The sequence below is a fragment of the Stigmatopora nigra genome, chromosome 15 (assembly GCF_051989575.1).
Source record: "Stigmatopora nigra isolate UIUO_SnigA chromosome 15, RoL_Snig_1.1, whole genome shotgun sequence".
NCBI classification, from domain to species: domain Eukaryota; kingdom Metazoa; phylum Chordata; class Actinopteri; order Syngnathiformes; family Syngnathidae; genus Stigmatopora; species Stigmatopora nigra.
Window position 1 is genome coordinate 8,334,423 of NC_135522.1, and position 13,856 is coordinate 8,348,278.

Below are 13,856 nucleotides of genomic sequence, written 5' to 3' on the forward strand. Positions count from 1 at the left end.
CTTTAATTTGTACTCCTACTGCTCACATTTTTGTCACAGCCACACTAGCCGTTAAAAGCCAAGTACTGACCCTACCAGTCACTCAAAAGTAATTCACTGAAATGTCCATCTAAAAAAAGTCTACTGCCCATCTCCTTTAATGGACAATTGAGTAGAGAAGCACACTGGCTTTCATGCTGACGGGATAATCATAAAATGCTCCTTAGAAGTACATCAACTGTTCACAGGCTCAGACTTGGAAGTGACAACACAAACATCCAGAAGAGAGAAGTTAACAACAACGTTTTTCTTGTTGCATAAAATGTACTGACGTTTAGTCTGAAAGAGGGTGGCATAAAAGTAATAAGGAACCTAAATAGGGAAATGTAATTAGATATGGTAAGTATGATAATGGAAGTCTTAATTATCTGCAACATTAAAAAGGAGCGACACCACAATTACTATCAATAACTGATGGATAACATCCAGTTGGATCATTCATTAAATAGAAGAAAGAAAATTCAACAGGCTCCTGCTGACTGTGATTAAAAGTGTAACTTGCACCCCATTAGCCCAGGAGTTAAGTACTACAGAATTGATTAAGTTTGGCAATGACCCAATCTTAATTTCAAGTATCAGCAAATGGTGAAAAAAAAATCAAATATGAGAGAAAATATTCATGAATGTAAGCAGTGAGATATGTGGTGGCAATTTCAAATTCTAACCCAAAGGATGATGATTTCTAAAGTTGGGCCAATAGAAATGCTTTCACGTGTGTTGAGAATGACAGTATGACAGAACAACTGGGCCTTGCCACCTGTCTGCATCAATCCAACGACTTAAGAGTTTAAACTGCATAGACATTTGTTGACGACATTGGATTGCTTCAAAAGAATGCAAGCACTTTCTATTACATGAGACACATTGTACAGTACATGACAACTGTGTATAGTCATACCAATAGTTCATGCTTGTCAACACACACCACTTAAATTCTGCTACCTAGTTTTAACAGACCAGTAAAGAACTCTAAAACCAAGAAGAAGACGATACCTAACCACAAGCATAATACAGCTCTAATCCCCAAGCAGCCTATCTGCTGTGGTGCACAGAAACACTGACGTTTATTAGCAGTCGGGCGGGCAAATGCAATCAACTGTATAAACATAATATGCAACAATGTTGCTAATAAAAACAGAGCTGTGTTTCTCTTGTTTTGCTTTAGGTTTATTTGTCAGAGTCGCATACAAAAACATAACACTGAAGCCAAGTAAACAATGCAAATGCAGTTTTTGCAGTGAATTCATTCAAACAAGAGTAGCTCCTTATTCAGATTTCTTGATTTTATACATTTCTATTCTCATTAACCTTGGTAATTGGCTCCCTAAGGACAAATTAACTCCCCACTTCCGGTATGAACATCAAGTTCCAAGACTGTATTTAAGAACTTACCAGAAGTCTGGTTGGGTAATAGACCCCCATCATGGTCTGATCTGGTCCAACAGATCTTGATCGGCTCTCCACATTCACGGTTCCACTTCTGGTCCCCTTTTCCTGGTACGGCTCTTCCTTCCTTTTCCTCCTCCTCCTCTTTTTGGCCTGAGTACCACGACCATGTGCTGTGCTGACAACGTCTTCAGTCCACGTCAGTCATCCACATTGAAATTCTCCCTCATCAACTCCTCCTTTTCTCTTGCTGTGTCGCTTCTTTCAAACAAGCCTCGACTGCCTGTCACCGTCTGCCTCTGTTCCGTCGTCTCACCAGCCTGCTTCGCTGCTCTGATCCCTTCAGGCCTTAGCGTCTTTGCCTTCCTGACAGTCAATCTCTACTCTCCCCCTAATGCTCTCTCCTCCGTATGCAGTCTATCATTCACTCGCTCACATTACACGTACTGCTCTTTGACTGTTCCCGCCTTTCTTTTAAACTTCACCTCCTTCTGAGCCTCAGTGTCTCCAATCGGATAGATGATCCACGAAGCCAGCTAAATCTTCACTTGGTTCAAATCAGAAAGGAGTCACTGCAGTTTTCTCAGTTCCCGGGTGAAAAGAAAATGAGAGTGAAGAAAAGCCTTTCTTCAATTGAAACTGGCGTGAGAGTACCGAAGGCGACCCCCACTGCATTGCAGTGTTTATAGATGATTTATTTATTGCACGACAGCTCATCTGTTTCAAAAGCAGCCACATAAGAAATCATAAAAGAAAGGGGTTTGTGGCTAAGTTTCAAGTTCTCAATTTTCTGAAGCAGCTACCTTCAAAACACAGTTGGAAGTCTTGCAAAAAAGGAGGGATTTACCACAACTCTAAACCCAAACCATACATTTATCCTTCAGATACGGCAATGCATGATTACAACACATTTAGCTTCAAGTGTCCAAACTGTATATTTTTGCAGAGAGAAGACAGCAATTCTCTGCACAGGGCTTCCATGCGCACGGTACAGAGCACTGCGGAAAGAATCTCCCCCTGATGCCAAGCTTTTAGACATCTGCTGAGTCTGGCTGGAACTGTGTCCAGAGGGACTGATTAAGGGCGGGTTCAGAGAATGAGATGATGGGGAAAAGGAGTATTGAGAAACAGTTGACCAAAGTGGAGGCAAGGACAATGGGGCAACGGATGCGAGTGACAGATAACAGGATGAAGAGATAAATGGATAAAGGGTTGAGTGAAAAGAAAGAGTGTGGGATGACAGGATTAGGGCTGTAAGTGAAGAGGATGAGGATGAATGAGGGGATGATCTGAAGATTAAGCACACAAACCCAATATGTTGATAAACCCGTGAAACACATGCACAAAAAGTACACAATATGTGCTGTGATAATTCGTTGCTAAACCTAGGTTGGCACACAAAAATCAAGTGATTCCCATCAGCGCACAAAGGCTTTCCTCGACAAATACCCCCCATGGATAGGCAATAGGCCTTGCGTTTATTTAGATATGAGACTAAAAAAGCAAATATTTGAGAAATGCACAAACACTATATATGGTTGTCTGTCTCTGTGTGGCCTACGACTGACTGGCAACCACTCTAAGATGTAGTCCGCCTTTTGGCCGAAGTCAGCTGTGATAGGCTCTATTAAAACCTATAGTATATAGTACCTATAGGAAAAAAAACAACAAAAACCTACATCCTTGCTATAACTATATTTGCATCATCGGGCCTTACAGGAGGGAAGTCATCTGAAATAAGTTTGTTCTATTTCTTCTTTATAAGCTCAATTCTTCCCATAACCACCTTTTATAATTCACTTAATTTAGTTTTCTTGAAAAAAGAATGCTTGATCAATTGGAAACAAAGAGACCGACAAAATACATATATTGCAATAATCTTGCTACTGTCACAATGAAATTTCCCGAATACAGGATTAATAAAGTTATCTAATCCAATCGGCTCTTCAGCACCAGCCATGGAATCTAAAATAGTTGTATTCCCAAGAAAGAAGACGCAAAGTGCAGAGAAGGATAAGGAGGGGATGAGGAGAAAAATATGCATATATGGGAGGATACATTTTCCATGATGGGCTGTGCAGACTAAGTCTCTGGGGAAGAAGTATCTAACAGACAAATACTTCCCTCCTGTGGCACTGGCAAAAAGCTACAATCCAAAAATTGGAAAAACAAGGGTGTGCATTCAAGCTGAAATAAAGTTGGGGGGGCACATAAGTGCTTTTTTTATATGAGCAAACCAAGATATAAGTTGCAAATGCATAAACCCAGATGTATTCCCTGCTCAAGCATTGAGGTAGTCAGAGCTCCCCCAAGTGCACTGCTGCATAGGAAAATTGCGAGCCCTCCTTTCACAACGCTGCACATAAGGCACTCATTAGGGTAAGCAATGGGAGAAACGCTTAAAATAAATTGGAGTGGAATAGAAACAATATGAAACAGTATTGCATGTGGAGAGTGACGAGCCTTCACTTTGAAAGAGGAGCTCAATAGCAGGCTGGTTCTTTAATCCTTACCTCAGAGAAGTTTTTTTTTTATAAGCTAACGGATGACGCAGGTAGGAAATTAAATAGCGTCTGGTGGAGAAAAAATTAAACTGTGCTATACATATAAATACACACCCAAATGGACTGTCTTGCTCGGTAAAACCACCTAATATAACTACCTACTTCAATAAAAATAAAAATCTAATGATTGTGGGACAAATCTTAAGTGGGAAGGTTTTACTACTTGCACAGTTGAATTGTAAAAGGTTGTCAAATGTATTAAAAAAGTAATCCCAAAAACATAATAATAATTACTAATTTCTTACCTGATTGTGAGGAGTGTATCCATGGAAACCAGGATTTAAGGGCTCATTGTTCTGAAAGAGATGAGGAGGACAGAGAGTTAAGGAAAGGGGTGATTGTATTGTACTTCAGTTTTTGGAATGTCTCCAAAAGTCAGTTTTCATTGGAACATGTATGTTTAAATACTTTAAAAGCAATATTGCAGCATAATCAAATGCTTGCCATGCCAGGACCACAGAGTTAACAGCTTGTGGCCTCATACATTAGTGCAGCTTACAAACATTTTATATAGTGCAAAACAATGAAGTGTTGCTCTCAAAAAAGAGGGCAGTCTACTCCTCTCAAGCATTTGGAACCCACCCCATTAACCAAGGCTCTGTTTTTTTGTTTCTGTAATTAATTTTAATTAGATCATTCCTGTCTCATCCCTTCTTTCTATATCCTCAGTGTTATTTTGTCCCGGTTAGAGCAACTATTGTATCCTGCATTGAAAGGTGACGAGGAGGCAAAGGGGAACAAAAGAGGGGGGCAGTAGGGAAGGACTGGAACAATGGGTGAAAGTGAACCAAATGCTGATATTTTGACAGCAGACAGGGAGAAGACATGAACTGGGAACTGCCTGCCGTCGTGCCTTCTAGAGAAAACATGACCACCTACTGAGATTCATGCTGAAACTCCTACAGGAGATGAAGAGAAAGGAAAAACATGGGAACGTTGTTGAGGGGTCAGAATAGATGGTTTTGCTTATGTGGCTAGATGGATGGGGGATGGTACAGTAAAGTAGGGTAAATGTTAGGTTCAAAGCTCCAGCACAAAGGATCAAGAAAAAAATGTTTCAGCATGAATTTGAGCCAAGTAATTCCACAGTAGCGAGAAGGACAGATTTGCACTTTTCATGAAAAGTCAAAAGGTTTAATCTCCTGGCCCTGACTGGTGAAGGAATCCTTCCCTGGTGACATTCATTTAAACTATCAAGTACAAGTGACTGAAAAAGTGACAGCACATTTCATCAGAAATCATATTGACTAGAATGCTGACTGAAGCAGGAAAGGTAATGAAGTTCAACTGTGGCTTGACAGTATGTGCCTTAAAACCAAAAACAGATGCCATTTAGATGAATTCCAGATTGAGTCAGGGGTAAGTCAAGGTATCTGCAAAGAGACTTTGCAATTAAACAACATTAGCTCATATGTTCAAACAACAGATGCAGTGCATGCAACTATGCACACCTGGTGAATTGCCAGTTTTTGTGACATTAGCCAAAAACAACACAAAAATAAAGGAAAACAATCTAAAATCTTCCAGCAACAATGTGACCTATAATATGATACGTGCAATTGAAAAAAGAACACTTAATAGCATAAACTTTACTTGTGCACAACTGTGAGACACGTATTTTCTTCAAAATATTCTTCAAATCATGGTTTATCAGACACACAGTAAATTGTATTTTTAAACTACAGTGGCAAAAAAGTGACATCCATCTCTTATACTGAAATTGAAGATGCATTTTCTGACTGGGGTATATCAATGCCAGAACGAAAGAAAAGGCCTTCCCATAAAGTTGGAAGATTTGTTCATTATGTCTTGGTAAAATGAAGAATTAAGATGAATTACAAAGTGCATTGTGTCCCAGATGTTTACTGGATGAAGGCAGAGTGTTTGCGATTTAAGTGAGCAAAAAAGATTATACATTTGAGACCTGTCCCCCATGAAACAGCCTTTTCTTTGTCTAGGCTCTCTTAACTTCCTGTTTCATCTGGAACCAATTTCCCCCTTCACGCCTTGTCCCCAGGGGGAACAATCTCCTTGGTACAACACATTAGTGGGGAATGGGCCAACTCATATTGGACAATACAGTGACTCTGTAAAAACAGCTGGTGGTTAAAGACAGGCATTTTGTGCATTACTAACATTACTGTGTCTATGTGAACTAGACTTTGAACACCATCAGCTGTAGGAGACAGGTTTAGACATTATAAATCCATCCAAATATAAACTATTAAAATTGTAGTGATAAATATTTTCAATTGTAAATTATTGTAAACTTAAAAGGGCTGTGGAGAAGCTTGCCCAGGGGTCACCAACTCCGGTCAAGCCCACTCTGTTTTTCATGTCTCCCTCCTCAAATTCACCTAAATCAAACGATAAACTCTTCAGAAATCTCTCCAAAAGACTGATAACGATCCTGATTATTTGATTCAAGAATGTTGGAGAAGGAAGATATGGAAAACAGACTGGAAAGCTCCCCCTCAAAGACTGGAGATGGCAACCACTGGTTTTCCATAAAAATTGGTCAACTCAAAATTTAGGCTATTGATACTACTACTCATGATAACAACACTTTTAAGAATGGTAACTTATTTATCACCATCAAAGCCATCAATGGAGATTTATACAAAACTAAAAAAATAAATCATCCAACCGAGGTAGATTCTGCATTGTAGTCAATGAGACTAATCTAATTTTGTAAACTGGGGAAGAAGCGTTGCTAAGAGTAAGAGTTATTTTCCATGGAGTCAGAACATAATGTAATCCAATCACAAGCCACAATACTTACTGGCCCCATCGCTCCATAACCTCAAGCTCACTTTTTCAATGTGGAGGCTCAAAGGGATACCAGCAGGCAAACTACTACCGAATCAAGCATTTAACCATGGTAATTTAAAACCCGACTTTGGTTTGGAACATATGAAAACTACAGACAAAACAAACTAGGACTAAATAAATACATTTGTCTGAATAAACAGAGTTCTTTTGTGTGCTGCACTTCTATGAAGTTTCCCATGAAGACTTTGAATGCTCAGTATAACTTGTCGATCACTTGGGAATTTTGTTTTGTTTTTGTACTCCAATGTACGGCTAAAGGATACTTTACTGTACGATCCATCTTAATTCTCTTTCGGGAATGTTTCTAACTTGCGACTACGAATTTAGGTGCTATACTACCAACGAAGCCTGGACCAAAACCACAATACCAACATCTGAACCTAAATTATACCCAATCATCTAATTATAGATAGTTTCATTCTGCAGGGAAGACGAAATGGGAGTGAATACAGAAGGGGGGAGGAGGTTCAGAGCAACATCTGGATTCAATCTGTCGGGGGAAAAAAAAGTCAGAGCTCTATGGACAGAAGTGGATTTAGGGAAACAAATGAAAAAATATATATAATAAGGGGATGAAAATAAGGAGAGACCAAAACAGAGGACAGGGAGGATGGAATGCCAAGATAAAGTAAGAAAAAGGGGAGAACTACAAAGCAATGACTGGAGAAATGGAGACAATGAGTCATGGGAGAAGAATGCAGTGTGATTTATATTTTCTTAGGGGGTGGGGTGACGGGTTGTGGGATTGGTGATGGCGGCTGAATTTGATACCTGTTCTTAAACATATACATAGGGTGGGCATGCTTTTTTGCCACATGGTACTGCTTAACTTAGAGCATTATGTCTTGTTTATCCATTCAATTTGTGGATTCTTCCATTAAAATGGATGCCTAGAATTTAAAACTGGAGTAAAGTTTCCACAGTGAATGCAGTTTATGAAGAAGGAGGGGCTTTGGAAGGTCCAGTGCTTCAGGCTGGATCAACAACACACATGCTCTAAAGGCAAAACTAAAGGGCGTCTCTCATTTATTTTCTTTCTCACCAACAAGCTATTTTAGGAGAGGGAGAGAAGTTGAGGACTTAGTGGAGCAAATGGGTGGAAGGGAAGAAAAAAAGGAGCAGCAGTGGTGGCGGAAGGTAAAATGACATGAGGTCAACAGATGGTGAAGGGGGGGTGATGGTTGGTAGTGGGACAGACGGAGGAGGAGTGTGTTAAATTAAAGGGCTTCATAGAATCCACCCAAAAAAAACCTCAATCTCATGCAAGTCTCAAGTACAAAATCCAGACATAATCAAAGCATGCATATATTTAATATTAGGATATTACAAAGTAAACTTGGATAGCCATGCAAGAACAATTATAAAGAAGATTTTTGACATATTCAGAGGCATACTGTATTAATAGTAAAATATCCATAACTAATTTTAAAATATTTAGAGAATATTTGCTAGTGTGACAATGACATTTCCCATACACGGGATGAGTAAAGTTATCTAATCTAATAAATGGAGGATTTGTTTACCAGTCAAGTGGTACTAAAAATAAACTGCACTGTAGAGCGAGAAAAAGTTGTGCAGCTGATAAAGAAAATGAAAATGTTAGGACAACATAAGCATATGCTTGTTGTTTTGCTTTTGCCTTTCATGAAACAAATTCAGATTCAGATTTTTAGAAAATATAATAATGTGACACTATGGCATTCCAAATCAGAGAAATATACATTAGTTTGCATGGTCATGGTATATACTTCAAAAACTACAGTATCTGCTGGTTTCTACAAACTACATTTTTGCAGTTATTTTTGGCTTGATTGAAAATTAGACCAAAAAAGAAAAAGGCAAATTGATTGAAAACAAATGCTTTTAAGTCCTATTCATAAGTCTGTGGCAGTCCATTACCGATGACCTCGTGTAGGGAAAACACTAAATTGACATTTTGCTGTGTGTGGGTGGAGATGGGATCACATATGACAGTTTGGGGGCAGCCATGGGGAGGAGGCACATGAGTGTGTGTGTGGTGGCAGGGTTCGTGCAGGGTAGGTGCTTACAATAAAGGGTGAGTGTCATGTTAAGAGTGTGAAATAAAGGAAATAAAAAGCATTGTTTTTGTGACATGGCTCCGCCTAACTTTATCTAAAACTAGTAATTTACTTGTAGAACACGTGTATGCTTAGACACAAATGCTGGTTTTAGCTTATCGCTCCCAGTTCAAAAGTCAGATTTGGCCCTGCCGGAGCTCAAAGTTTAACAGTAATCTTTAAACAGCAGGAGAAATCGGGTATCAGAAGGTAGTGTGGCCAGCACACACTTAACAAGTTTACCACTAGAAGAAGAAAAGCTTTTTATTTTCATTCAACTGGGCTGTATGAATCACTAAGTGGAAAATGAATACATAAACAAGAATTAAAAATAAACTGCGGCTTGCAGCGACACATGGGAAATGTAATTTTGTTACCTTACTAACAAACCACTGTCACTATCACACTTCTTAAAATAATCTGATGTCTGAACCACCTCATACTCTCATTCAAAAATTTGCAGACTTGTATTTTAGTTTTGGAGGTAGAGAGAGGGCAATATAATTTGAATATGTAAATTTAACTGACTTCTTAATGACAGTTAAATGTTCTGTCAATTCAGTTTCAGGTTGTTTTTTTATCAATACATGAAATATCTTTCAAGAGAAGTGCTGGAAACTTCAAAAGACCAAGAACAATTTAGTACTGAATCACTATTACAACAATAGACTGGATTTTTGGGTTGGCCTGAAAAGAATAATAACCCACAATATAACAAATGCCATCAGAGGCTATTTGGTGCAATTGCAACTTCTCCATTCATTTGAAGATAAAGCTATGCCTACAAGTTCCAACACTTTGTATCCAACATACAGGTTCACGGGTGTTTATGTGAGTTCTCTTTTGGAGTTGTGTGTAAGATCCACATTGAAACAGCCAACCATATGGCAGCCAAGAGGAGAAAAATAGGGAACGCCATCGGGAACCCTTGGAGGGCTGACCTGCTATCAAAGAGTTACAGCGTGTGGCAGTGACCAGCTCTGGTTGCATCAGGTATCCAAAACAAATCTGCTAAAAGAAGCAACTTCTGCCTCGAGTTCAGAGTTCCCTCATCTGGAAAATTGAGCATTGCTCAAAATCAATTGGAGTTGTGCTTTAAAAGTTATTATTTGTGAATTGGAAGGCTCTTTAATTACTTAAATATAATGTCTGGGCAGTTTTAGATGCCAATAGCAGGACAATGAACCTAAACATGGACATGGTTTGTTGCAGTATGATGATCTTGAGCAAAAATATGGCGGTATCAAAAGCATGGCATCTAAAATGTATTGTATTTTGAAAATTTAATAACATTAGAAAGCATTGGTTATTTGATTCAGTAGTCAATCCCATATCATAATGATCTATTTGTGCATATCAAGCACACGCTCTGCCTTAGCTGGGCCCGTTAAAGCGATCAGTCTGCTTAATGCCCTCCCCTAAACGAGCTTTGATCTTGTTAGTATGACACAAAGCCTCTTTACTGCAAACGATAGGACAAATCGGCTCTCTGAAACACAGACTGAAATGCAGCGTTAGAACAGTACACCCAGCAATTCCGTCAGTGGACTGTGGTTTTTTTTACATCAATACTCAACACCAGAAGCGGCCCAGGAGACGGCTGTCCTGAAATGAACACATTCCTAAAAAAAAAAAAAAAAAACTAACACAGGTTAGTGCAGTTATTAATATCAGTGATCAAATAACAAAAAAAAAAAGATTAAACTAATCACAAAGCATAACAGGACATGGTGGAGAACAAGGGGGATGGGTGGTATCTTGCCTGTGAACCCAGAGTCAATTAGCAATCTGGAAATATGCCGGGGGGAGAGTAGAGTGGGGGTGTGTTATCAGAGGACAGCTAAAGGGGAGTAGGAGATGTAAGGGGGCAATATGGAGGCGTTTGTGAGTCAAAGCGAGAGTTTGGAGAGCGAATCAACAAAAGGCCCTGCAGCACTCTCATTTATTATTTCAGTGTTGATTAGAAGCCAGGACACTGTGCGTATCTTGTACCATGTGCCCTCAGTGGGAACACTATAGTAATAATGACTGGCTGGTTCTAGGAGTTTCATCTCCACTTATCCTAAGCACCCACTCTGTTGGTAACCTTTTCACAGTTTCGTAGTGTGCCACCCAATTGTGAAGTAAATGCACTGAGATACAGCAATAGGGTAGTAGTATAATCACATGGGAGGCAGAAACTGAGGTCACGGTGTGATTTAAGGGGGAGTAGGAACACTGATATGTTCAAATATAATTCAAATTTCAATGGCATCAGTTTTGCTTGGCTTTGCCTGAACAACTACAAAGTATTTTTATGTAAGTGTTGTACATTATTAGCATTTTTAAAGTCCAGGATATATTTTACATTCATAAAATAAAAGGGAAAATGCTATTTAATTAAGAAAAAAACAACAAAAGAATAAATTACAAGCCAAAAGCACAGATGATCTGTTGAACAATACAAAATGTCAATAAGATTATGTATAAAATATTTGTACACATTTTTTTACAGCAAACAAGATTAAATAAGTGGTTGTATTATACATTTCAAAAAGGTCAGAAACAGATTCTGACCTATTTTATGCAGGAAACACTGTAAAGAAATAATTCCATGTAAAATCACCTTTAAATATAAATATTTTCTAAATGTTATCAGTTATAATAAATATGACTAAACTAGCATCCATTCAGAAGCCAATGAAGAAATATTTTGAGCAGCCATGTAGGCAGGAGTAGCTAGCATGTTACAGTTATGAAGTACTCTCACGTAACTACTGCTTAATTCAACTGAGATGCTGCGCATCGACTGTCGCAACTCATCAGACAGTCTGTACAATCCATCACTTCTCTTTGGTTCTTCATAATGATCATAGGTGGAGGAAAATAATGAAGCTGATCTTCTTAATTTGTGCAGTTGTTAGTTTCCCAATAAATCTATCCTGACAAAATATTTGCAGCTTTTGTTTTTCCAACTCCATCTCTCTTTGTCCTCTGCAATAGACCCCCCCCCCCACCAACACAACACACACACACGACACCCTCCACCACGATGGTGTGAAATCAATACAATTGACGGTCAGGGAAAGTCCAGCCAATGCCATGCCGCTTGTTCCCACATCATCTTTACGAACCAACCTTATGCCATGGAGCGTGTTCAGCATAACTGGGACATACAGGACCTCTTTGTCATTGGAATTGATCTGCTGCACGGCCAATTCCAGTATTTTAACAGTGCTTGCGCGTTTCAATTACCCGCGGATGACCTCAAATCTCATTCACCTTCCCCGAGGCAGCTGCTAATGAAATTTTGCTGGCGGAATATAGCAGACGCAAAGAAAATTTTTAGATCATATCGTGATAGTAATGACAGGACTGAATGTGCCAGTGGGCTCCGGTGCACAAAACCCACACATTTAAAATATGGGTTAAAAATGTGTGCAGACTTTGCAGCCTCAGCAGTTATGAAAACAGGGGAAGACCAGAATAAGGAGTCCCGCCTGAGTGTCTCTCTCCTTTAACCAGCACCAAAAAGGCTCTGTTCTTTGTCTTTCACAGTGGTGACCCCCTCCCCCAATCCCATATCTGCCTCCCTTTTAACACCTAGCGACAATCAAGGGGAGTAGGTTGGAGGTTGTGGGGTGGGCACGATTAATAGCACATGCAGAGTGTGCATCACTTCTTGATGTGATGACTCACAGTAAATTGCCAACAGCCTGTAATTGTGGCTTATGTGAATAAAATATTCCAAGCGTGCCCACAAGAGAAGCATGGGGGGAATGGTTCTGATCTCTGCCGTCTGTCACAGCAAATGGAGCCTGGATCATGTTACCTTTGTCTGCCTCGTCCATGCTCAAGGTTTAAAAAGCAAGGCACAAAATGTGCGCTTTCTGCATTCGTGCACGGCTCTTTTGCTGTTTATAGAAATGAGGGCTTGTCAAAACATGATCATCAGTTATCGGATAATATAATACACACACGACTGCATTGGCAACAAAGGAATACAGAGGTGACAAACTATGGTTTACTTGAGACTCCTACCTGTCCAATGTCGCCGATAACACTCCCAGTGCCGTCTATCCTTGGTCTTTTGCACTCCGCTCCGGTCAGATCCGTCAGGGCAGCGGCTGCGAGCGCATCGGGTTCCGGGTCACCCCGCTTCATCCCCCGGACAGCCGCTGGACCTGCGGCCGCGCTTGTATGCGGCACCGCTGATGTATCGATGTCTCTTTCTCGGTCCATCATCCCCCGACTAACGGGTAGCATTATAGATGCAACGTCGGTCGACATTAACATTGGACAGCAGAGAGTATCCACTCCCCTCCCAAAAAAAAAAAATGTTTTTCTTTTTCCCTTATCCTCTTGGCGTTGTCCTCAATCGAAGGATTCGGATGAATAATGACAAAGTGACTCTAGTAACTCATCAATTCAGGCAATTATTTTTGCGTCTTACTTGTGAAGGCTACACAAGGTAGAACATAATGCACCCGTTGCAATAATGACTAACGCACGGCGATTAAGGGTTTTTTCCATCAAGTCAAACGACGCCAATAAGTGACCTAATTTAGGGAAGACCACACGCCCGACTCTTGCCCGTCTGACAAGCTAATTAGCTAGCTAAGGTTAGCTAGCTCGCTAGCAATACATACCGCTAGCTGGGTGAATAAACGTGGCTCGGTAAGCGCACTCTCGATACCAGTAGGACGGGAAAAAGGTTGCGTATTGTCCTCCGCTAATGCACGGATAGATTTGTCTCAATGCCTTCCCCTTCTAATGGTGCTTTCTCGGTAAACCTTTGTGTCGCTCCTACTAGGCTTGCACTTGGTTCCGTCCGTCCCTTAACACGCCGTGGGCTGCTTTGGAGTGTGGATGTGGCTCCAACACGATTTCCTCAGGTCTGAATCCCACTTGGCCTCACTCCTAGTGAGGAGGGAGTCTGAGTGGGCTGTTCCACGGTCAGATCAGGATCCATTATTGA

The 13,856-nt window shown here is 40.1% G+C and overlaps 1 protein-coding gene across 6 annotated transcripts in view; it reads right to left on the reverse strand.

The window, feature by feature from the left end:
- LOC144208223 (RNA binding protein fox-1 homolog 2-like) overlaps positions 1-13,856 on the reverse strand; it is a 30,674-nt gene extending 16,818 nt beyond the window's left edge. Inside the window, exons 1-2 of one of the 6 annotated variants that reach the window (XR_013328849.1) lie at positions 12,920-13,856; positions 4,235-4,285 (exon numbers count right to left, since the gene is read on the reverse strand). Coding sequence is in view for 5 of the 6 variants with exons in the window: in XM_077733955.1 (XP_077590081.1) it covers positions 4,235-4,285; positions 12,920-13,174 (306 nt within the window). In the remaining variant the exon portion in view is untranslated. Of the gene's footprint in view, positions 1-1,431; positions 1,845-4,234; positions 4,286-12,919 lie in introns of those variants that run through there. The other 5 variants (XM_077733955.1, XM_077733953.1, XM_077733952.1 and 2 more) reach the window with 5 other exon arrangements.